This window comes from Pituophis catenifer, unplaced genomic scaffold (genome assembly GCF_029215685.1).
Source record: "Pituophis catenifer annectens isolate HBS135680 unplaced genomic scaffold, rPitCat1.0.hap2 SCAF_3, whole genome shotgun sequence".
Classification (NCBI taxonomy): Eukaryota; Metazoa; Chordata; class Lepidosauria; order Squamata; family Colubridae; genus Pituophis; species Pituophis catenifer.
Genome location: NW_027256883.1, coordinates 213,489,660 through 213,515,390, shown reverse-complemented (window position 1 = coordinate 213,515,390; position 25,731 = coordinate 213,489,660). Strand labels below are relative to the sequence as shown.

Sequence of the window (25,731 nt, the reverse complement as noted above, 5' to 3'; positions counted from 1 at the left end):
GGAAACCCTACACCACTTCAGACAAATGATTATCTAATCTCTTCTTAAAAACTTCCAGTGTTGGAGCATTAGCAACTTCTGGTGAAATTCAAAAATTTTCCCTACCGGTTCTATGGGCATGGCTTTTTTTTGGGGGGGGGGGGTGTCATGTGACTGGGTGGGCGTGCCCAACTTTTTAAAAAAAGTTTTAAAGCATTTTTTAACTAAAAAGTTTTTTTTAGAAGTTCCAACGATCAGCTGTGACAATCAGCTGTGCCTGTGATCGTGGCAATCTTTTTTTTTTTTTCTACTTTTTTAAAGCATTTTTTTTACTACCGGTTTGGTTGAACCAGTAGCATTTCACACCTGTTCTGGAGGCAGGTTGTTCCACTGATTAATTGTTCTCACTATCAGGAAATTTCTCCTTAGTTCCAAGATGGATCTCTCCTTGATTAGTTTCCACCCGTTGCTTCTTGTCCTGCCCTCAGGTGCTTTGGGGAATAGCTTGACTCCCTCTTCTTTGGGGAAGCCCCTGAGATATTGGAACACTACTATCATGTCTCCCCTAGTCCTTCTTTTCATCAGAATTAGTCACTAGACATACCCAGTTCCAGCAACCGTTCTTTATATGATTGTGATTGAGATGGAAGGAACTTGCACTGATGAAATTACCTAGTTGGGTCATGAAACGTCCACAGGAAAACAAGCCAGCTCAGAGAGCACTTTTCATCAAACTAGACATACCCAATTCCAGCAACTGTTCTTTATATGTTTTAGCCTCCAGCCCCCTAATCCTCTTTGTTGCTCTTCTCTGCACTCTTTCTAGAGTCTCAACATCTTTTTTACATCGTGGCGACCAAAACTGGACGCAGGATTCCAGGTGTGGCCTTCCCAAGGCCTTATAAAGTGGTATTAACACTTCACCTGCCTCGCCAGCAGGTCAGCCTACCTTCCTCAGCAGGTACCAGACGCCCACAACGCTGCTCACGACCAGGCAGACGAGATCCTTGGTGTCAAACTCGTAGTTCACAATCTCTGCAACGAGACAAATGAGAAAAGCCATTTTCACGGTCACTAGCGTGAGGAGACGCTGAAGCTGACCTACCTAAAGACGAAGGAGGCACGTAAGGAAGGTGACGGGGAAAAAAAAAATCAGGGATCTTGTTTAAAAGATCCCTTTGGGAGATAGGTAAGCAGCAAGGAAACGAAAGAAAAAATGTCAGCTGGACCAGATAAAAGGGAGTTGGGCTGAAGGCCATGGGAGCCCCCTCCCCAAATCCCACCAACAGATGCCAGACCTGTCAATCAAGAAGGCAAGAGTTCTTTCTAACATTATTATTATTTCCCCCCTAAACTATACATTTCAAAGCAACCTTCAACTATAAAACTATGTAATAAATCCTAATTTAACGTTTATTCAACTCATAATCTACCCATTTCCTCCCACGTGCATATATCTCCTAATCCAAATCTTTTACGTATATTTATATCTAAACGTAACATAACATCCCTTTTCCTAAACTAAACAGTCAATAACCTAACCCATCTCCACCCATTTTCCTACAGGTCTACCTGACATAATATTAATATCTTTGTTCTTCTGCCCACACCACACAACTAACAAAAATATTTCCATATATGAATCCTCAAATGACTTTAAAATTATAATCCATATAGTGTCTTCTGTAACGTCTTTCAACTAGATTATTAGTTCCATCACCCATGTTAGCATGTGGGGGGTGGTGTAAAAGGATGGTAAAGTATTATAGAATTTGATATCAATCTGGATTTAATTTTTGGAGAAGCCATGGGGGGTGGGGAGGGTGAGGGGGGGTTAGGGAGGAGGAGGAGGGGGGGGGAAAGGGAGAAAAATCTGTATTTGTAAAACTTTTTCAATAAAAAAAAAAGGCAAGAGTAGCTACAGGTCTTGTCAATCTGCAAAGAAGGGGGTGCCTTTTCCACAAGGGGGTGGGGGGTGGGGAGGTTGTTATTAAAATTTAAATATATTTATAAGTGTTCAACGGACAATTTATGTATGTGTTTGTTTTGTCGGGTTTTTTTCCCCTTTTTCTGTACTTTTTGTATATAGTTTTTATCTAGTTTTGTTTTTGTATTCCCCCCCCCCCACTTTTTGGGGAGTTTGTATTTTAAGGCTTTGAATAAAAATAAATAAAAACTGAATAACAGAATGAAAAAAAGAAAGCAAGGAATTTGGGAGGTAAAAGGGGTCCTGAAGACCATCCATAGCTCCCAGCGACCGGTAAGTTCCCACAGAGTTGGTCTCCTCCGGGTTCCATCAGCTAAACAATGCCGACTGGCGGGCCCGCAGGGGAGGGCCTTCTCTGTGGCTGCCCCAGCTCTCTGGAACCAGTTACCTCCTGAGGTCAGGACCACCCCCACCCAATTGGCCTTCCAGAAAGCGGTGAAGACCTGGCTCTTCCGGCAGGCCTGGGGCCATTGATCTCGCTTTGCGATCTGGCGAGATCCGGCCATGAATGGTGGGAATCCGTTCTAAGGTTTTTAATGTTTTTTAATCTTTTAAATGTTTTTAGAATGGTTTTTTTAAAATGTATTGTGAGCTCCCCTGAGTCTCCGGAGAGGGGCGGCATATAAATTTAATATATAAATAAATAAATAAAATCCACTCTTCCGAGTGTCTATGAAGCCAGACGTAGTGATGTCCATCCCTCTGGATGGTACCTGCCCGTCCAGTTGTGGAGGACTTGAGTTAAGTATGGAGGAGAGTGTGTGTGCATTTAAAAAAAAGAGCATGTATATATGTATGTATGTGTATACGAAAGACAAGGCAGGAAAGAAATAACTTTATTTGACCAAGTGTGATTGGACACGCAAGGGATTTGTCTCCGGTGCACAAGCTGTCAAGAGTACATACAACAACAAGGGGAGAGATCATATATCAAAGATCATAGTTACAATAATTAATGGTAAGATATAACAACAATTGATAAAAGATGAGAAGGATAATAGGAAAACAGCCCTACCGTATAGGTAAATATCCTTAGGCTTAAGACAGTGCTGTGGGAATTCAGCAGAGTGAAGGCACAGAAGGGAAAAAAATGTCTTTGTGTCTAATTGTTTTGGCATGCAATGTCAGATAGATAGATGGATGGATAAATAGATAGAGACAGACACAAAGATAGATAGATAGATAGATAGATAGATAGATAGATAGATAGATAGATAGATAGATAGACAGACACAAAGATAGATAGATAGATAGATAGATAGATAGATAGATGATAGATAGATAGATAGATAGATAGATAGATAGATAGATAGTATCTATTTTCTTACTTCTTCGTAGGGTTTATGTGTGTTTTTTCTCTAGCCAGGTTTTCCCTACGTAACCAAGGTTTTTCTGCGCAGTAGAATCACATCCACTCGATTCTGGGCTTTTTTCCTTTCTAGCAGCCAGCAAGCTCTTCCTGCTAGGTGGGAGACCTATATAGATCTATTTCCAGCTCGTTTGCTTTTATCAGTAGGCCACACCCACATCTTATGTATCCTCTCTGTAAAGGTATAGTATCTATTTTCTGCAGAAAAACTTTAGTTACGTAGGGAAAACCTGGCTAGAGGAAAAACATAGATAGATAGATAGATAGATAGATGGATGGATGGATGGATGGATGGATGGATGGATGGATGGATGGACACAAAGATAGATAGACAGACAGACAGACAGATATAGAGACAGAGAGACAGAGAAAGAAACAGACAGACAGATAGATGTTGGTAGGGAGGGAGGGAGAGAGATAGATTGGTAGGTAGGCAGAGAGAGAAATAATAGGTAGGTAAGCAGATACAATAGATCATAGAGAGACATATAGATAGATAGATAGATAGATAGATAGATAGATAGATAGATAGACAGACAGACAGACAGACAGACAGACAGACAGACAGGGTTCAATTAGATAGATGGGTGGATAGATGGATAGATAGATAAAGAAATAGTAACTAATAAAGTTTTGCTGTTCTTTTAAATTCACTCATTGGCCGCAACACAACACAGTCAGGAAAGATGCCGAAAGCATTTGTTACACAAGCAGACACACCAAGGCAAGAAGCAAAGATTCACAGAGGAAATTCTCCAAGCTTTTGGCTGAACAAGGGAACAAACTTACCTTCTTTTGCTTCTCCTGAGCCTTGAGTAAAAAGGAGTTGATACTGCTTGTTGGGAAAGTTGGTTGGGAAGAATTTATTCATCACGGGGCTGAAATGAGATCGGAGGAAGAGAAGGAAAGAAAGGTGAAAAAGAACGGAAGGAATCGTTGTTTTAAAAAGCATAATCAAGAAGGGCAGCGGTATGAAAGGAAAATCAAAATCGCACAAAAATACCTTTATAAAGCTAGCTAAAGGAGTACCAAAGAGTTAAGAGCAGTGTTTCTCAACCTCAGGCACTTTAAGGTGTGTGGACTTCAACTCCCAGAATTCCCCATCCAGCATGTGAATAAATGTTAAGCCGGGTGGACTTCAACTCCCAGAATTCCCCTTCCAGCATGGGAATAAATGTTAAAACGGGTGGACTTCAACTCCCAGAATTCCCCATCCAGCATGCGAATAAATGTTAAGCTGGGTGGACTTCAACTCCCAGAATTCCCTTTCCAGCATGTGAATAAATGTTAAGCTGGGTGGACTTCAGCTCCCAGAATTCCCCAGCCATTATACTAAGGTAGCTGAAATTGTAAAACTCAGAATTATAAACATGGAAATTTGAAGCCTCACAATGATGCCATAAGCTCTGATGCCATTAGCATCAGAGGGGTATTGGGGTATTTTAAATTTTTGGGGTTTTAAATCGGCCAAATCTATTTAATTATTTTAATTTTTAATCATTGTTGTGTCCTGTGTTTTTAAATTGGCTGTACAACGCCCTGAGTCCTTCGGGAGAAGGGCGGTATAGAAATAAAATTATTATTATTATTATTATTATTATTATTATTATTATTATTATTATTATTATTATTATTATTATTTATTAAGAAAATTTATATGGAGCCTGGATAGCTCAACAGACAGAGCTCTGTAATTTAACACCAGCTGCCTGCAATTACTGCAGGTTCGAATCTCCCCAGGCTCAAGGTTGACTCAGCCTTCCATCCTTTCTAAGGTAGGTAAATTGAGGACCCAGTTTGTGGGGGCAATAAGCTGACTTTGTATGAATATACAAAAGTATAAAGGCTATTGCTTAACGCATTGTAAGCCGCCCTGAGTCTCCGGAGAAGGGCGGCATATAAATCAAATTTAAAAAAATAAATAAATTGACAAAGAAAAATATTTGTGATTGGAATAAGGGAATTTAGGGAAATACTGGAAATTATATTATGTTGTGAAAAGGACGCAAAGGGGAAATATTTGAATAGGATGATTTAGAGTTAAGGTTAACTATTAGAAAAATGATTGATTTCAAATTTAAGGGTATATAAATCAAATTTAAATAAATAAATAAAATAAATATGGTTGCCCAATTCACTTGAGGTGACTGTGGGCAACTTTCAGTGGACAACCCAAATACAAACCCTAGTAAAACCCTCCCAACCCCATGATGAAAATCAAACCAGCCACTTGATGGGCTCCTTAATACTCTGGGGTCCCCAGGCCCCCTGGCAAAACCAGGTCTTTAGGGCCTTTATAGAATGTAATGGAGGGGGGGAGGCAATCTTACTCCCGTTACTCCCGTGTTACACCTCTCTGCTCTTTCCGCCGTGACCTGAAGACATGGCTTTTCCAACGAATTTGCTGATCTGACGGTTGATTTTTTTTTAATTGGGAGATTTTAATTGATTATTTTAGTTGCTATTTTTATTGTTTTCATCGTTTTAATTCCTGTGAGCCACCCCGAGTCCTTTGGGAGAAGGGCGGCATATAAGTATAAGAAAAATAAATAAATAAATAAATCTTATCCCTGCAGCCATGAGCCACCACGGAGAAGGCCCTTCGGGGGTCCCACCAGATGGACCTCATTTAGAGGAAGGGGCCCATAACATCTCCCGTCTCCCTGCTCTGGTGGGTTGGATAGATGAAACTGGGGGAAAAAATGACCCTTCAAATAACCTTATAAGAAGCCTGAGTGGCGTAGGAGGCTAATGCCTCCTACTAAGGCAGCATTTAACATCCAGCTGCCTGCAATTACTGCGAGTTCAATTCTCACCAGGCTCAAGGTTGACTCAGCCTTCCATCCTTTCTAAGGTAGGTAAATTGAGGATCCAGTTTGTGGGGGCAATAAGCTGACTTTGTATAAATATACAAAAGTATGAAGGCTATTGCTTAAAAAGGAAGAGCCTGTAGTACAGTGGACTAAAGCACTGTTATTAACAGATTAACATCTGCTGCTTGCAATTACTGCAAGTTCAAATCTCACCAGGCTCAAGGTTGACTCAGCCTTCCATCCTTTCTAAGGTAGGTAAAATGAGGACCCAGATTGTGGGGGCAATAAGCTGACTTTGTATAAAATATACAAAAGGATGAAGGCTATTGCTTAACGCACTGTAAGCCGCCCTGAGTCTCCGGAGAAGGGCGGCATATAAAAATAAATAAAAATTAAAAACCTTCAAATGATAAGGGGATTTAAAGGTGATAACTAGCACCTGGAATTGGAGACACACACACATACCCCAAACAAATCGCCACCTGATAAGAATTGTTTCTGGAGGGGTTTTGAAGCACCAGACGGCAGGACAAGAAGCAACGGGCGGAAACGAATCAAGGAGAGAAGCAACCTGGAATTCAGGAGAAACTTCCTGACAGTTAAGAACAATTCATCAGTGGAACTGCTTGCCACCAGAGGTTGCGGCTGCTCCATCACTGGAGGATTTTAAGAAGAAAGTGGACAGCCACCTGTCAGAAACGGTACGGGGTTTCCTGCCTGAGCAAGGGGTTGGAGTAGAAGACCTTCAAAGTCCCTTCCAACTCTTGTTATTCTGTATTATTAATTTATAATCAACATTCTGACGTGAAATTCTCCAGAAAAAGCAGTGTTCACCCCCCTTTTCTCAAAGCTGGGTGAAAGATCCTACAGGGTTAGGGTGTGAGGCTGTGCACCCCCCAAATTCTGTTCCAGGATTGCCAATCAACAGTTTTTATTAATCATACAAAGACCACCTTGCAAAATAATCCTTCCTTTTTTTGGTTGTTGGCACGGCAATGGCTGAACTGAGCAAGCCGACGTTGAGCCTTTTGTTAGGATATGGTTTAAGCCTAACAGTTGTACAGGCAATATAAGTGTACTGTAACTTTAATCTGTATATGTATTATGTGGCTTTAATGCTGAGTCATGCTGTAATTACATAATTACTGGTTGTGAGAATATTTAAGCAAAGCTTCTGTAACGTGTTCAGTTGCTGCTATGATCTGCTGTTGAAGAGGAAGCTGCAATGCTATGCTGCTGTTAATGATGAAGCTGTGATGATAAGCTACCATTGAGAGGAGTTGTTATCTGTAATCATCGTTGGATGGATCTGCAACCATCGTGGTTTGTGAACCAGAGTGAGTTTGTTATTCTAACCAACTACTGTTTGTTGAGTAAGAAGATTCTGTAACTACTGGGCTGATTTACTGGCAAAGACTTGGAATTTGTTTAAAGACTATGAGACTGTTTTTCCACTATAAAGTAAGCTTTTGATAAACCAGTTTGCGTATCTCTTATTCATTGCTCTCAGCAACGTTTCTCTGTGCAATCCACTCTGCTGGTTGGTAACACAACAACAATAACCTTAACATGGGTTATGGGCCCAGAGCCAACCATAACTAACAAGGATTGTTAAGAGCTAAACTGGCACCCGCAAATCAAAATGAAGCTTTTTTTTAAAAAAAAAAAACTCGTTTTTAAAAGGCCGGGACTCCTTTGTTTTCAACAGGGAAAGCTGGCCTCAAAAGATGGCAGATGTTTTCCACCCACACGTAAATATTCTCATTCCTGGTAACGGGGAGGAAGCTCAGCAGCCAGCTGGGTGCCCGTTTCCCATCTGATAAGACGGTTAACTATTAAACTTAAGCCCCTGCCAGGATTTTAACCTTTCCTTTATGTGCCAATAATCAACTAAGCACCTTTACTTGCAGATGTATTTTGCTTTCACTGAGCCCAAAGACTTAGATTTTCTGCGCTGGTAGAGAAGAGAAGAAACCTATCTAACAAAATGAAATTCAACGTAGAGAAAAGGAAAGTCTTACAACTTAGGCAAGAAAAACCAAAATTACACATATAAACTGGGTGAAACCAGGCTTAATAGCAGGAACCGTGAGAGGGATCTTGGAGTCTTAGTGGACAACCAGCTAAATAGGAGCCAGCTATGTGCGGTGGCAGCCAAAAAAGCCAATGCAATCCTAAATTGCATTAACAGAGGGAGTCAATCAAGATCAAAGGAGGTGCTAATACCACTCTATAAAGCCTTAGTAAGGCCACACCTAGAGTCCGGCATCCAGTTTGGGTCACCACACTATAAAAAGGATGTTGAGACTCTAGAAAGAGTGCAGAGAAGAGCAACTAGGATGATGAGGGGACTGGAGACTAAAACATACGATGAACGGTTGCAGGAACTGGGCCTGGCTAGTCTAGTGAAGAGAAGGACCAGGGGAGACAGGAGAGCATCTTCCAATATTGGAGGGGCTGCCACAGAGAGGAGGAAGGGGGTCAAGCTATTCTCCAAAGCACCTGAAGGCCAGACAAGGAATAATGGATGGAAACTGATCAAGGAGAGATTCAACCTGGAAATAAGGAGAAATTTTCTGACAGTGAGGACAATCAACCCATGGAACAGAAGTTGCCTTCAGAAATTGTGGGAGCTTCATCCCTGGAGGCTTTCAAGAAGAGACCGGACTGTCATCGGTCAGAAATGGTGTGGGGTCTCCTGCTTGGGAAGGGAGTTCGACTAGATGACCTACAAGGTCCCTTCCAACTCGGTTCATCTGTTAAATAGCCAGAAAGGTATAAAAAGGATATTTCAGGGACAGGATGAGCATGACTCACTTAGTGCAGGTAGTCCTTGAGTTACGACCGTAAGGGAGCCTGCCTATCACAGCCGTAAATTGTGACAGTCCACGTATCATGTATCCGAACCAGTTTTTTGGACATTATTTTTGCAGCCGTCGTTAAGTGGCTGCTGCGGTCATTAAGCAGACCAATGGGTTTGTTTAAAAAGCATTCTTGTGTATCAGGTGTGTTTCGGTGTATACAGGTAGTCCTTGGTAACAGATCCTGTTCATTATAAGGCATGACGGTCATAAAGCAGGACAAACGAAGGACCTGATTTTCTTTTGTGGCGGTCATTAAGGGAGGGCCGCATTTGAAAAAACAAAGGCCACGGTCGTAAGGCGAATGCAGCAATCGTTAAAGCAACTGATGCAGTCGTTAAGCGAACCCATGGGGTGTTTTTGCCGGAAACTACAAGTAATTGCCAGTTTTTGGCAAAAAAAATGTCGTAAAATGAGGACACATGACCGCAGTGATGTAAATGGGGGCCAGTTGTAGGACAGCCAAAATGCAGAGGTCAGAAAAGGGGTTATATCTACCCCCAAGGACGTCTGTCATAAGTCTTGTGTCCTGTTCTTTTTTTTTTTTTTTTTTTTACAAAGCAAACAGCTTATTTTCTCTGTTTCGCGTCGCTCGAGACAGTGAGACAGGCTGCGTATCAATTTAATTAATTTAATAGATTTCCTGGAATTACAAGCTTTTTAGATATTTTGCATTCACAGTACATTGTGTTCTTCACATTTCTGGTTTTTACCTGATGGTGTGGGACAGGGCGAGGATCCCAAGGACGAAGAAATACATGGAGAGCAGCAGGTTGATATATTCTTGGGAGAAGATCTAAGAGGCAAGACAAAACCAGGCGAGGTGAAACTTCGGGTTTCCCAACGACACAAATGACATTGTAAAAGCACATTCCCGTTTTTATTTTTTTTATATTTTGAGAGTAAAATCAGCCAGCCAGCTAGCTCATCGAAAGCTCTTTCAGGACATTTTTAGAAAAAAATATTATTTGTTAGATAAGTTTACTTTACCTTATTGATTAGCCCTTGGGCCATATCAAAGTGCAGAGTTCCCGACACAAATTATTATTAAAATCTGATAAAAAAACAATTTAAAATGGAATTGGAATAAAATACGATTTAAAATGAGATTGGAATAAAATACAATAATTTAATATATAGATAAATAAATAAAATGGGATAAAATTGTATTTCGGTGCCCCCCCTATTTATTAGTTCTTTCTCTGTATTCCTGCTTGATTATTAATATTTTTTTTTACAAATAACTCAAAGCGACGAACGTCTCCAACACAAATTCTAGATAACGAAAGCAGCAAAGTTCCTGTTGAATGAAACGTTTTGGTAAGAGCTTTAGGAAAGGAAAAAAAAAAATCCACATTTCTTTCTTTCTTTCGATTGACTTTAAATAATCACAGGAAAAAAAGGAACAAAACGCAGAGATAACAAGGAGAGAAAGGCATACATTATCAAAGGAAAACAAAAGCGTAACAAGTGATTTAAAAAAAAGGTGACAAAAATACAGCGGAAGAAAGAAAGAAAAAAAACAGTTATAGCGATAATCAGTTTCAGTTCTATATATACTTATCTAATGCAAATGTTATGCCAGCATGTATCTATTTATTTCTATTAAACACTTATATAACCGTCGTGCTTTTTTAAAAAGCAACTGTATTTTGCAAAAAGGAGTTTCATATTCTGTATTATTATACTTATCCATACTTATCCATCTGTCTCATAGGAGGTGAGTACAATCAGGTCTCTGATCCATTGAGTGAATGGCCCATACATTTATTTTTTTCCAATGCTGCAATATCAGTCTTTTAGCCGTAGTACAACTGGTCCTTGACTCACTTAATGACAGTTCAAAGTTACAGGTAGCCCTCGATTTACGACAACTGAGCCGCAAATTTGTGTTGCTACGTGAGTTATTTGTTAAGTGTGAATTTTGCCCTGTTTTACGACCTTTTTTTTTTTTGCCACGGTTGTTCGGTGAATCACTGCAGTTGTTAAGTGGGTCACACGGTCATTAAATGAATCCGGCTTCCCCGTTGACTTTGCTCTTCAGAAGATGATCATATGACCTCACATGACACCGCAACTGTCATAAATACAAATCCGTTGCCAAGCGTCCGAATTTTGATCACGCGACCACAGAGATGCCGCAACAGTCATAAGTGTGAAAAATGGTCCTAAGTCGCTTTTTTTCAGGGCCGTTGTAACTTTGAACTGTCACGAAATTGTTGTAAGTCAAGGACTACCTGTATCTGCTAAGTGAGCTTTGTCTCATTTTACGACCTTTCTTGCCACAGTTGTTAAGTGAATCACTGCAGTTGTTAAGTGAGTCACACAGTCGTTAAATGAACCCGGCTTCCCCCCCATTGACTTTGCTTGTCAGGTCGCAAAAGGAGGCTCATGGGACCTCCAGGGACACTGCAACTGTCGTAAATACGAGCCAGTTGCCAATTGTCTGATTCTACGAGCGTCGTAAGTGTGAAAAACAGTTATAAGTCACCTTTTTAGTGCTGTTGTAACTTCAAGTGGCCACTAAATGAATGCTTGTAAACCCAGGATTACTTGTATAGTATTTTAATGTTTTCTAACTTTGTTTTATCATGCTGCAACCACAGTCCCACATTCACGTAACACTGAAGCGGGCAGCCTAGAAATGCAATCAATAAATCGCATTAAATAAATATTCGGCTAAAGAGGGAAGTGAGCCAATGAGGAAGTTCCGTTCTGATGGGGATCCCAGGCTCCTTTGCAGCTCAGTGCCTCAGTTTACAATCCCAAACGCCAGCCTCTCCGGGCAAAGAACAAACCCCAAAGACAAACAAATCCAAATTGCAAAGGATATTTCCGATTTACGCCGTGCATTTGTATTTCGACTGGCATTCAAAGCTGCACCTGGCATCAGGTTAACACCCAGGTATTATGCGAGCATTTTCAAGAAATAATATATTTTTAATTTCCTGTTCTGCAGGAAATTCCTGTCCCCCCCCCCCATACATTAAATCTGTTTAGGACCCTAAGTGCAAGAAATAATAATAATAATAATAATCTACAAACAAATAATAAACAGGATTAAGCCACTAGCAACTCCTGATTTTAAAACACCTGGCAAGCTGTTTGCTCTGCGTATTTACCTCTCCTTCCCTCTGAAAATGAGAACCCATTTGGGCATCCAGACGGTCCTTGAGAAAGCTCATTCTTCTTCCACAGGCTAACATGTGCAGCTGGGCATCCTTAAAATACATCAGGGAAACAATCCAGCTACCTTTTCATTCCCACAATGCATCAGTAAGGGGAGGGGAATTATGGGCAACAAAAATGGTGGCTGTGGGGTCCTTGGTGCTCTCTGGAGTTCGGTCGGTTTTTTCGCAGACGTTTGATGAGCCAACTTGATAACATCAACCCCCCCCCTCCTTCTAGCACTGATGATGCTACCTAGTTGGGTCATGAGACGTCTGCAAGAAAACCACTCAGAGAGCTCCAAGGACCCCCACAGTCCTCCTCCTCCTCCTTTGCAAACTCCATTCCCTTTTCTACTACTGATAATGTTCCCTAGCTGGGTCATAAAACGTCTGCAAGAAGCACCCAAGCTCAGAGAGCACCAAGGACTCCATAATCGTCTCATCTTCCTCCACGAACCCTGCTCCTTTCTAGCACTGATGATGTTACCTACATGGGTCATGAAACGCCTGCAAGAAAACCACCAACCTCAAGAGAGCACCAAGGACCCCACAGCCCTCCTCCTCCTCTTTGCAAACCCCATTTCCTTCTAGCACTGATGATGTATCCTAGTTCGGTGATGAAACGCCTGCAAGAAAACCATCGGGCTCCCCTGTTGATTTGAGGTCACAAAAGGGGACACTGCCACTGTCATAAATAGGAGTCTGCTGCCAAGCGTCTTAATTTGGATCACGTGACCCCAGGGGAGGGGGAGAGAGATGCTGGAACGGCCGTTAAGTGTGAAAAAACGGTCACTTTTTGATCCCAGCGCTGTCGTAATTTCAAACGGTCGCTGAACCAAATGGTCGTAAGAAGAGGACCATGGTATAGCTGGCAACTGTTTATTTTATTTATTTATTTTTATTTATTTGTTTCCATTTCTATACCGCCCTTCTCCAAACAGGACTGCGGTGAACAGCCAAAGTAAAAAACAGAACATACAAAATTTAAAAACAGTTTAAAATAATTAAATATTTTGGCCATAAATTAAAACAACCCAATTTAAAATCAATGTAAAATTTAACTCATTTTGAACTCAACTGTTCCTCATTTCTTGTGGTTATTCCCAGAAGCAGCCTCCCTCCAGGCTTCTGGCTTTCTAAATATCTGGAGATGGAAACCACCGCCCTGCAGGAAACACGATTTGCCAATTAACGACGCTTCCTGTCCTGAGGGCGCGGGCCTCGACGTTGCCTGAGACTGGGAAAGGAGGTGTCAAACAGCGACAAAACCCAGTTCAGTCCAAACATCTGGAGGAGGACGTGAAGCTGCAAAAGGGCCGGAGAGGGGGAAATGGGGATTCCCCCTGCCCTCCCGCCGCCCGGGAAACATGGTATTGGCTGGAGGAAGCCAGTTTGGTCTAGAGGTTAAGGCACTGGACTAGAAACCAGGAGAGTGTAAGTTCTAGTCCCGCCTTGGGCATGAAAGCTGGCTGGGGGACTTGGGCCGAGCACCAAGAGACGGTGAGTTCTAGTCCTGCTTTAGTAGTGAAAGTCGACTGGGTGACTTTGAGCCAATCACCAGGAGACGGTGAGTTCTAGTCTTGCCGTAGGCATGAAAGCTGGCTTGGGGGGCTTAGCGCCAATCACCAGGAGACGGTGAGTTCTAGTCCCACATTAGGCACAAAATCCAGCTGGGGGACTTTGGGCCAATCACTAGGAGTCGGTGAGTTCTAGTCCTGCTTTAGTAGTGAAAGTCGACGGGGTGAGTTTGGGCCAATCACCAGGAGACGGTGAGTTCTAGTCCTGCCTTAGGCATGAAAGCCAGCTGGGTGACTTTGGGCCAATCAACAGGAGTCGGTGAGTTCTAGTCCTGCTTTAGTAGTGAAAGTCGACTGGGTGACTTTGGGCCAATCACCAGGAGACGGTGAGTTCTAGTCCTGCCTTAGGCATGAAAGCCAGCTGGGTGACTTTGGGCCAATCACCAGGAGTCAGTGAGTTCTAGTCCTGCTTTAGTAGTGAAAGCCGACTGAGTGACTTTGGGCCAATCAACAGGAGTTGGTGAGTTCTAGTCCTGCTTTAGTAGTGAAAGTCGACTGAGTGACTTTGCGCCAATCACCAGGAGACAGTGAGTTCTAGTCCTGCTTTAGTAGTGAAAGTCGACTGGGTGAGTTTGGGCCAATCACCAGGAGACGGTGAGTTCTAGTCCTGCCTTAGGCATGAAAGCCGGCTGGATGATTTTGGGCCAATCACCAGGTCAGTGTGAGTTCTAGTTCCTAACTGGGGAATTCTGGGAGTTGGAAGTCCCGCCCCCCAATCCTCAAACTGCCAAGGCTGAGAATCCCTGCCTCTTACAGTAAATCGGAGGACTAAGATATGCACAATGCCTTCCTAGAGAATAGGCACAAGGCCACCTCCCTATATTTACATTATGGATTATAAAATATTTTTAACTTCTCCTCTTTGCATCTGGCATTTGTTCCGATCTGCCCGAGGAACTACTCTTGAATATTTTATTACGTATTGAAGAGCTGAACTCCTAGGCAAGCATCGAATTGCAGCGGTCTCAGATCAGAATATCGCTTCTGCGTCTTTCCCTGCTGGGCTTCCCCGTTAATTTAAGGCAAATTTATTTTATAACTAAGTTGCTTTAAGTTTGCATTTGCTTTTCGTGCAATCCACGCGGCTCTGGTTTCACTGAAATTAATCCACCTTCGCTTTTGTCGCACAATTGTTGCAGATCTCTCACACTAAAAACCCTGCACAAACTTTAAAAAAAAAACAAAAAACTAGGTGTAAACGACCTATAAACTGCCTGCAATTACTGCAAGTTCGAATCTCACCAGGCTCAAGGTTGACTCAGCCTTCCATCCTTTCTAAGGCAGGTAAAATGAGGACCCGGATTGTGGGGGCAATAAGATGACTTTGTATAAAAAAAAAGAACACCGCTTGGGTGGGGAGCCCAAAAAGTCCTACTAAGCAGGTATATACAAAAGTATGAAGGCTATTGCTTAACGCATTGTAAGCCGCCCTGAGTCTCCGGAGAAGGGCGGCATATAAATTGAACTAATAAATAAAATAAATAAATATAATTATTTGCTTTCTTGACCTTTAGGAAACCAAATAGCCGCGTTCCTTTGAATGAAACCAGTGCCTCCAGTACATGGCAGACCAAACCAGACCACGCAGTTAAAGCAATATTTCTCAACCTTGGTAGCTTGAAGATGGGTGGACTTCAACTCCCAGAATCCCCCAGCCAGCAGCGCTGGCTGGGGGATTCTGGGAGTTGAAGTCCACCCATCTTCAAGCTTCCAAGGTTGAGAAACACTGAGTTAAAAGGATGACATTAGATTTGGCTTCCAGAATACAAATTCCTTTCTAACAGATGGTTGGAAAAATATTTTCCTCCATCTCCAAGAGGAACCGCAATCCTTCCTGGTCACAAGATAAAAAAAATATTAGATTAGCTGCAAAGCAGAGGAAAGCTGAAATATAAACCGAGCAAGCCCCACCACTCCTCCCTTAGCACTGATGAGGTTACCTAGTTGGGTCATGAAACGTCTGCAAGAAAGCAGCCAAACTCAGAGAGCACCAAGGACCCCACAGCCCTCCTCCTCCTGTTGCTCCCCTTCTCTTCGCCTCCTCTCCCCTTCTTCACCACTCCATCTTCTCCTTTACTCCACACTCCCTTCCAGCACTGATGATGTAACCCAGTTGGGTCATGAAATGTTTGCAAGAAAACAACCAAGCTCAGAGATCACCCATCACAGCACAAGTTTTCCTCCTCCTTCCTCCTTCTCCTCCTCTCTGCAAAACCCCACTCCCTTCTAGCACTGATGATGTTACCTAGATGGGTCATGAAACGTCTGCAAGAAAATAACCAAGCTGAGAGAGCACCAAGGGGAAGAAAACTGCCCCACCCAGGGACTTCTTGTTTCTTTACTTACTTTGAAGAAGAGATAGAGGCCTAGGAGGGTACAGCTGGCAACGATAGGAAAACGGGCCGCATCTCGGCTTGTGATGGTCTCCGGCATATCCGAAGCATTCTAGAAGAGAAACAGGACAGGATTGAGACCCGCCCCCTCCCTTCGGTGTAGCACGCAGAAGCCAGGATTTTGCAACGACTTTCAAAGCCAGCCCACCTCGGTTCGAATCCCTAGCATAGGTCTCCCGCCTGAGCAGGGAGGTTAGACTAGATGACCTCCAAGGTCCCTTCCAAACTCTTGTTATTTTTTTAAAAAAAGTTTTTTTTTATTTTAAACACATTAAAAACAAACCATAGACATACAACATTTATAGAAGAAAAATAAAATAAAAATAAAAACAAAAAAAAGAGAAAAACATCAGTTTTCTTTTCAGCTGTACGCAGTGATCCTTTCTTTCTATATATCAATATTTACAGATATTTTAACTTATTTAACATTCATATTTAACTTTCTTTCATTCCCTCTGTCCTATAAGTTGATCGTCCATATTTTCCCCCCTCCTTTCTTCATTCATTTAACTTATTTCCTTATTTTTCAACCATTCATACCATCTACTCCGTATCTTATAAATACTTTGATTCAGGGTGGATTTGATTTAAATCGAGTTGATTTAAATCACAATTTAAATCATGATTTAAATCACTAGTAAAAAGGCTTGATTTAAATCAACTCGATTTAAATCATAATTTTTAAAGAGCCACTGTCATCTCTGCTCCTCCTTTGACCCACTGTTGACTCACCGATAGTCCCAGTGTTGCAGAATATGCAGCCTCAAGCTCCATTTCATGCTGAAGAAACTAAATTATTTATGTATCTTAAATAGAAAACTATCTTATGATAGATTCTTACCCCAAAAGTTTTTTATTAAAATAAATTCGATAAAAATCAAAAAAATCCAATTTAAATTTAAATTTTTTTTTAAATTTTTAAAAAAATCATTGATTTTTATCCACCCTGCTTTGATTCTTCTTTTCCCTTCATTTCTTTAGTTGGTTTATCTAATTCTGAGCGTTCCAGAAATTTCTTAATTAAATCTTCTTCGGATGGTGCAATTTCTCTCTTCCAATATTGCGCATATACAATACGTGCTGCAGTCAATATATGCAATATGAGGTACTGTATTTCTTGAGCATAATTTTCTATCGAAATTCCTAACAAAAATGGCTAACCTTTTTGCCATCGCGTGCCAAAAGCGTGGGGGGGGGACACGACACACGCATGTGTGCCCACATCCATAATTCTATGTGCCCCGCCCCCACCTCATGCTCCCCCTGCTTTTGGCACGCGATGGCACGGTGGGCCCGGTAGGCCCATTTTTCGCTCTCCCCAGGCTCCAGAGCCTTTCTAGGAACCTGGGGAGGGCAAAAACAGCCTTCCCCACCCTTGCCTAGAGGCCCTCTGGAGGCCGGAAACAGCGTGTTTCCTGACTTCTGGTGGGCCCAGAAGGCCCGAAAATCAACTGGCGAGCTGAGCTCGTGTGCCCACCGATATGGCTCCATGTGCCATAGTTTCGCCATCATGGGTATATACTGTATATACTGTTGTGGCCCCTCAGCGGCCTGTGCAGCTAGTAGCTGATTCCGACAGCAATAATATACACATCAGCTGAACCCCTCCTCATACCACAGCAGAAGTTGTGGCGTGAGGCAAGCAGTCCACCCCACCGAGGATTGTGGTTGTTGGTTTTTACAGTCTTCACAAAAGCAGTGGCTCCACCAAGGCATCCTTGCACAAGAACCGGTGGCAAATTAGCCATTTTGCAGGAAGGCACCGTACAGGAGCTCTGCCCTGCTACATGCAAAACGGCTGTTTTCATTGAACTTTTTCTGCGTTTTGATTTATTTTATTTTTATTTATTAAATTTGTATACCGCCCTTCTCCTGCTGGACTCAGGGTGGTGCACAGCCAAAATGAAGCAACATTCCAATGCAAAATTTAAATTTTTTTAAAAGAATTACACAACTTCGGCCCAACATTTAAAACGTCCCAACTAAAACCCATAGACAAATTAAAAATCTAACATCTCAAAATTTAATCTGAATATCCTGCTAAAGATCCCTTTTGCGGTGCAGCGCTTGGCTGTTTCGTGGGATGACTTGAAATCCTTCTGGCCTCTTTTTTTTTTTATTTTTTAAACCCCCTAAAATGGATTAAAAATAAAAAAAAAAGAGCAACAACAAAACTCTAGTGTCGCAGCCATTTTCAATTTGGTGCCCTGCAGATGTCTTGAATCACACTTTCCATTCTCCCTGCCTTGGTTTGGAGATGCTGGCTAAATCCGATATACGAACCGCAATCCAAAATATCCAGAGAATGTCTGGGTTTTTTTGGAAAAGATTCTCCGGTTTTTAAAAACTCCGGTCCTTCGGTTTAAATCGGATCGGAAAGCAACCCAACGAAAAAGGGAGAATTTTGCTCCGAAAATCAAGGAGAGGATAGAGATGGAAGAGGGGTGGGGGAGAGAAGAGAAATTTTATAGACTCCAGATGTTGCCGAATTACAACATGCCTAAGCCTCGCTGAGAAATGTAGTTCACCAACATAGGAAGGAGGAACTGAGAGGTTCCTGTATGAGGAAAGAGAAACGGTGATTCAGAAAATAAAGGCAGGTAGTTCTCGACTCACGGCCACAAGGGAGCCCAACAATTCTTTCGCTCGCCCACTTTAGGATTGCAAGCTGTTAAATGAGTGACAAGGTTGTTAAGTGAATCTGGCTTCCGCTTTGGCTCTGTCGGAAGGTCGGAAAAGGGGATCACGGGACCCTCCCCGGGATGCTGCAACCGTCATAAATGTGAGTCGGTGACCAAGCGTCTGAATTTCGATCACGTGACCGCGGGGGAAATGCTGCCTTGGTCGTTAAGTGTGGAAAACGGCCATAAGTCACTTTTTTTCAGGGCTTTTGTAACTTCGGTCACTAAACGAATGGTTGTAAGTCAAGGACTATCTGTAAGAATGATGGATTCCTAAACAGAGACCTGTTCACCTAAGATGCAGTGTTTCTCAATCTTGGAAGCTTGAAGATGGGTGGACTTCAACTCCCAGAATCCCCCAGCCAGCGCTGCTGGCTGGGGGATTCTGGGAGTTGAAGTCCACCCATCTTCAAGCTACCAAGATTGAAACACTCTTCTAGTGGATTATTCTCACTATCGGGAAGTTTCTCCTTAATTCCAGGTTGCTTCTCTCCTTGATTAGTTTCCACCTATTGCTTCTTCTCCTGCCTTCGGGTCCTTTGGAGAATATCTTGAGAATATCCTCTTCTTTGAGGCAGCCCCTCAAATATTGGAAGGCTGCTATCATGTCACCCCTAGTTCCTTCATTAAACTAACAGAACAGAATAACAGTTGGAAGGGACCCTGGAGGTCTTCTAGTCCAACCCCCTTCTCCGGCAGGAAACCCTATACCATTTTACACCAATCTCTTCTTAGAAACCTCCTGCGTTGGAGCGCCAAGAACCTCTGGTGGCAAGCTGTTCCACAGGCTGATTGTTCTGACTGTCAGAAAATTCCTCCTTAGTTCTAAATTGCTTCTCTCCTTGATGAGTTTCCACCCATTGCTTTTTGTTCCTACCCTTCTTCAAAGCAATAATTTGACTCCCTCTTATTTGTGGCAGCCCCTCAGATATTGGAAGACTGCTATCAAGTCACCCCCAGTCCTTTCTTTTCATTTTTAATATCTTTTAGTATTTCATATATTCAAATTTTAAAATTGGTTTTAAATTGATTGGGGTTTTAATTTGTCTGGGCCAAAACTATTTAATTTGATTTTAATTCTACTTTTTAAATTTTGTATGTATGTGTTTTATTGTTTGGCTGTGCACCGCCCTGAGTCTTTCGGGAGTAGGGCGGTATAGAAATCAAATCAAATAAAAATAAATAAATAAATAAAAAATAAACTAGACACACCCAATTTCTGCAACCGTTCTTCGTATGTTTTAGCCTCCAGCCTCCTCCTCCTCCTCGTTGCTCTTCTCTGGCCTCTTTCTAGAGTCTCAACATCTTTTTTTGTATCGTGGCAACTAGAACCGGATGCCGGATTATAAAGTATTTGCAAATCTGTGTGATCCCCTCTTAAGAGTTTTAACCGTACTGGATTAAAACCACTGACTGACTCAGGCGCCAGCAGCTCTCACCAGCTGTTAGTGCCCACACTTTAAATATGCTGCAGAAATAATAGAATTATATAGCCTGAAACTGGACAGCTGCTGCGAACGTCAGCAACTGAATCCGGAGTGAATACACCCAATGCAAATCCCGACCTTTTGCGAGGGTCAATGCATCTTCCCCAACACCCATTTAACCATAATTTCCAGTCGAAGTCTGTTAAGAGGTGGGACTTCTTTCTCACCAGGCCCTCTTGGCTACTAACACGTCAGTTCTTTTGACTGTTTTAGCTCTCACCCGTGAAGACTCCTCGCGGTATACATTCAGGAAGGGGAAGGGAAAAACATGGGGAGGGGGAAGTAGATCCACCTTTCCATCAAAAGTCTTGGCTTATTTAAGGGGAGAGGGAGGCAAGAAGGGGAAAGGGAGGGAGGGAGGGAGGGAGAGAGAAAGAAAGAAAGAAAGAAAGAAAGAAAGAAAGAAAGAAAGAAAGAAAGAAAGAAAGAAAGAAAGAAAGAAAGAGGGAAGGGAGAAAGGGAAAGAAAAGGGAGGGAGGGAGTGTGGGAGAGAGAGAGAGAAAAAGAACGAAAGGAAGGAAGGAAGAAAGAAAGAAAAAGAAAGAAAGAAAGAAAGAGGGAGGGAGGGGGAGAAAGAGAAAGAAAAGGGAGGGAGGGAGAGAGGGTGGGAGAGAGAGAGAGAGAAAGAACGAAAGAAAGGAAGAAAGAAAGAAAGGGAAAGAAAGGGAGGGGGGAGAAAGAGAAAGAAAAGGGAGGGAAGGAGGGAGGGTGGGAGAGAGAAAGAACGAAAGAAAGGAAGAACGAAAGAAAGAAAGAGGGAGGGGTAGAAGGAGGAAGAAAAAGGAGGGAGGGTGGGAGAGAGAGAGAGAGAGAGAGAAAGAAAGAAAGAAAGAAAGAAAGAAAGAAAGAAAGAAAGAAAGAGAGGGAAAGAAAGAAAGAAAGAAAGACGGAGGGGAGAAAGAGAAAGAAAAGGGAGGGAGGGAGGAAGGAAAAACATGAATCATATTTATAAGAATCTCTGGAGAAGGGAAGAGACTATATTCTAAATTCAATCCTTTTAAAATTTTAACCCTAATTGGGTTTTTATCCATTCTTTTGATTTATCGGTTATGTTACATTGCAGAACCCCTGTTTGAGAGAGACAGGCAGTTGAGAAATACACAATGTAAAGAAAGGGCCAAAAAGCAGAGACTAAGTAGAAAAAAGGCAAAAATTTGTGTGTTTCCCCCCCCCCCCTATCAATGGATTCAAAGCCGTTGGGGGGGGCGGGGCGCATACCTTTAGTCACTTCTGGGCACAATCCTTTGCACTAATCCTGGGGACCAGCTGGGGTTTCACACACACACACCGCTGCCGAAAAAGGACAAGGGGGGGGGGGAGGCAGACAGGGACATACCCCATTGCTCTATATGGGACCCCCCTATTTGCTCAAACAACACCCCCCACCCACCCAGCCTTACTGGATCCCAGGCAGCAGTCAAGACTGCTGGGATAGATGGTCAGAACCAGCCAAGCTGGGAGCCCAGGAGAAAGAAAAAGACCCTCCCCCCCAATACAACCGGTCTCTTAAATGATCCTTGAAAGCTACAAGCAGTCCTCGCCTTACGACCACAACAGCCCAATTCCTTGTTGCCAAGCGAGGCCATTTTCTAAGTGAACCACCCCCCCAAGTCCCCCCCACCCCCAGTTTTACCACTCTTCTGGCCACAATCCCTGCACGCCGTTAAGCGAGTTGCACGGTCGTTAAGCGAGTCCCCGTGGACTTCGCCATTCAGAAGGCGGCCCAAAAAAAAAAAAAGGGTGGGATCACATCCACACACACACACACACACACACACAACCACGTGAACCGTCGTAAAGGCGAGTCACCCACCCAGCGCGTGAATTTTGATCACGACGGGCCGCGGCGGTCGTTAAGTGTGACCAACGGCCCCTCTTGCTCAAGAGACGTCGTTCACTTTGAGCGGTCGCTAAATGAATGGTTGTAGACGTGTTTCTCAAACGTGGCCCCTTTAAGAGGGGGGGGTTGGACTTCAACTCCCAGAATTCCCCCAGCCAGCTTTGCTGGCTGGGGGATTCTGGGAGTTGAAGTCCACCCCCCCTCTTAAAGGGGCCACGTTTGATTTTTTTTTTTTTTTTAGGGATGAAAGCCCCCCCAAATGAGATAGACTGCCCCTGCTTGGGGAGGCTCTCCTCCTCCTCCTTGCTCACCTTCCCTTTGGCGCAGGTGACGGAGCGCAGCGCCCCGAAGAAGATGGGCAGCAGAGCCATGACCACCAGGCTGCCGTAGGCCAAGGCCATGCCTTCGGGGGTAGCCGGGGGTCTCGTGCCGGCCGCGGGGGCTTCGGCCGCCCCGCTGCCGTTGTGCGCTTCGGCCTGCTCCATGTCGCCGCCGCCGCCGCCGCCGCCGCCGCCACACAACCCCGCAACTTCCGACCCGGCAGAGGCGGCCCCGCAAGAGAGCCCAGGGACACGTTCCCTTACCAGCCGGAAGTGCTCCCGCGGCGCATGCGCGGGCGTCGCAAATCGCAAACCACGCCCCTTGGAAACGACGGCGGCCCGGCCCGTTGCTAGGCAGCCGCCACCACCACCACCACCGCCGGGCCTACTTTGGAGTAAAAAAATAAAAATAATAATAATGGGGAGCCTCGCCTGGGTTTGACTCTTTCTTTCCCACTTACGACCACCACCACCCGGGCCTCGGCAGTGGGGCCTTGAAGCTACGAGGCTCTTTTCTCCCGCTTCCCCCACCCTCGCTCCCCAGACGGTGCGTTCCCACGTAATGATGGCGAGACACGTGTCAGGAGCTGGTGATGCTGGTATGATGACTATTATTGCCCTGAATACTTGTGGTGATTATTGCTGTGTTCCTAGTATATTCTATATAATATAATTAACATAACATAACATAACATAACATAACATAACATAACATAATGATATATTATATTATTATAATATAATATTATAATATTATATTATAATATAATAACATAATATAATAATATAATATAATATAATAAATTTATATTTTAAAATGTTATCTAATTTTAGGTTCTATTTAATTGGGCCAAACTATATTATAATAATAATTTTAATTAGTAATTTTATGATGTTTGTGTATCTATATTTTTCTTGACTGTACACTGCCTTGAGTCCTACGGGAGAAAGGCGGTATAGAAATATAATAAATAATAATATAATATAATATAATATAATATAATATAATTAATATTATTATTATTATTATTATTATTATTATTATTATTATTATTATTATTATTATTATTTTATTTATATACCGCCCTTCTCCCGAAGGACTCGGGGCAGTGTACAGCCAGAATTAAAACATAAATATACAGATATCATGGTTAAAATTAATTAAAATCATTAAATAGTTTTGGCCGAATTTTAAAACCCAAAATTAAAACTCAATTTAAAATCATTCAGTTAGACAGCCCCGCCTGTCGGAACAGTAGGGTCTTGAGGGCACTTATATTATATTATATTATATTATATTATATTATATTATATTATTATAATATATTATATATTATATTATATTATATTATATTATATTATATTATATTATATTATATTATATTATATTATATTATTATATTTGTTATATTATATTATATTATTATAATCATATAACATAACATATAATATAAAACATAATAATACAATAAATATAAATTATATATATAATATAATATAACATAAAATAACATAATATAACATAACATAACTAACACAACACAACACAACACTACAATATATAATAAATATAATATAATATAATATTTCTATAATTGTTGAGGTTATTGTTGTTGTTACTGTGGTTATTATAGCTCTTATTGCTGTAATTATGGGTGTTACTGCTGCGGTTGTTATAGTGCTATTAGTGCAGTTATTATTTTTATTGCTGCTGCAATCATTGCTATTGCTGCTGCGATTGTTATTGCAATTGTTGCAGTTATTTCTATTATTGCTGCAATTATTTGCTATTACTTATTTGCAAGTATTGCTATCCCCTTGGGGATTGGACCAAGGTCACCCAGTCGGTTTACGTGTTTTAAGGCAGGACTAGAACTCCCAGTCACCTGGTGATTGAAAAGTCACCTGCTCAGCTTTATTACCAAAGGCAGGACTAGAACTCAGCATTTCCGGGTGATTGCCTCATTCACCCAGCCGGCTTTCATGCCCAAATTGGGACTAGAATTCATCTAAAAAGATTAAGACAACTGGACCAAGGTTTTTTTAAAACGGAGACGTTTCATTACCCATCCAAGTAACTTCATCAGTCAAATTGAAAATAATATTTAATAATCCTTGATTTGATTTAACCTTTTTAGATACTTTTGGCCTGGATGATTGACTCTTCATTTACATATTGACTATGTGAGAAACAGACTCACCAATCAGAAATTCGACAGAATCATGAAGTGAAGCAGCAAGCAGTTTATTGCATGTAAAATACGTTCTTGCAAGAGCGGGTGGCTAGCAGGTAGGAACACAGAGGAATACATTTCTTCAACTTTTTATTCTCTCCACCCAAACCACAAATCCCTCCCTTCAGCCCCCTTTGACGAAGACCACACGTTTGCAATCTTCCTCGAATGCCTGTTTCTCCATGAATTTCCCCATGCTTCATCTGTTTTCCCACTTTTGCACAGTTCCCCTTTTCCCAACTACCTTTTGTCCCTTTTTAAAAATTTCTTAACCTGTATTCCTTGTTTCCTTACAATCCTTGCAGCATAAGCATTATGAATTGAGGCAAACAATTAATTAAGTTCTCCACTATATTACTAGACTGTTCGTTTAAAACTGTTAACTAATCTGTTTGACCAAGCTGACTCGCTTACCAGATTAACAGTTGCTTCCTGTTGAATTTTTTACCTTTAATGTACCAATGTCCTACTGAACTTTTTATTATTATTATTATTATTTATTAAATTTTTATACCGCCCCCTCTCCCGAAGGACTCGGGGCGGTGAACAGCCAAAATTAAAAACACACAATACAAATATTAAAATACATTAAAACAAAATTAAATTATCTTAGGCTTCTCCAATTTAAAACCCCGTTACCCATAAAATTCACCCAATTAAAAATTTTTAACCCAGCCCGGCTTGCTGAAATAAAAAAGTCTTCAGGGCCCGGCGGAAGGTCCGGAGGTCCGGGATTAGTCGTATCCCTGGGGGCAGCTCATTCCAGAGGGCGGGTGCCCCCACAGAGAAGGCTCTTCCCCGGGGGGTCGCCAGCCGACATTGCCTGACAGACGGCACCCTGAGGAGACCCTCTCTGTGGGAGCGTGTTGGCCGGTGGGAGGTTATCGGAGGCAGCAGGTGGTCTCGTAAATAACTGGGTCCTAAGCCATGGAGTGCTTTGAAGATGAGAACCAACACCTTGAAGCGCACTCGGAAGATCACTGGAAGCCAATGCAGCTCGCGCAGGAGAGGTGTCACGTG

At 42.2% G+C, this 25,731-nt stretch overlaps 1 protein-coding gene across 2 annotated transcripts in view; it reads right to left on the bottom strand.

Moving 5' to 3' along the window:
• Window positions 1-22,742, bottom strand: part of HM13 (histocompatibility minor 13) — a 38,656-nt gene extending 15,914 nt beyond the window's left edge. For both annotated transcript variants that reach the window (XR_011600286.1, XM_070941842.1), the window contains exons 1-5: window positions 22,469-22,742; window positions 16,103-16,201; window positions 9,723-9,805; window positions 4,125-4,213; window positions 929-1,014 (exon numbers count right to left, since the gene is read on the bottom strand). Coding sequence is in view for 1 of the 2 variants with exons in the window: in XM_070941842.1 (XP_070797943.1) it covers window positions 929-1,014; window positions 4,125-4,213; window positions 9,723-9,805; window positions 16,103-16,201; window positions 22,469-22,642 (531 nt within the window). In the remaining variant the exon portion in view is untranslated. The remainder of the gene's footprint in view (window positions 1-928; window positions 1,015-4,124; window positions 4,214-9,722; window positions 9,806-16,102; window positions 16,202-22,468) is intronic.
• Window positions 22,743-25,731: the final 2,989 nt, after the last annotated feature.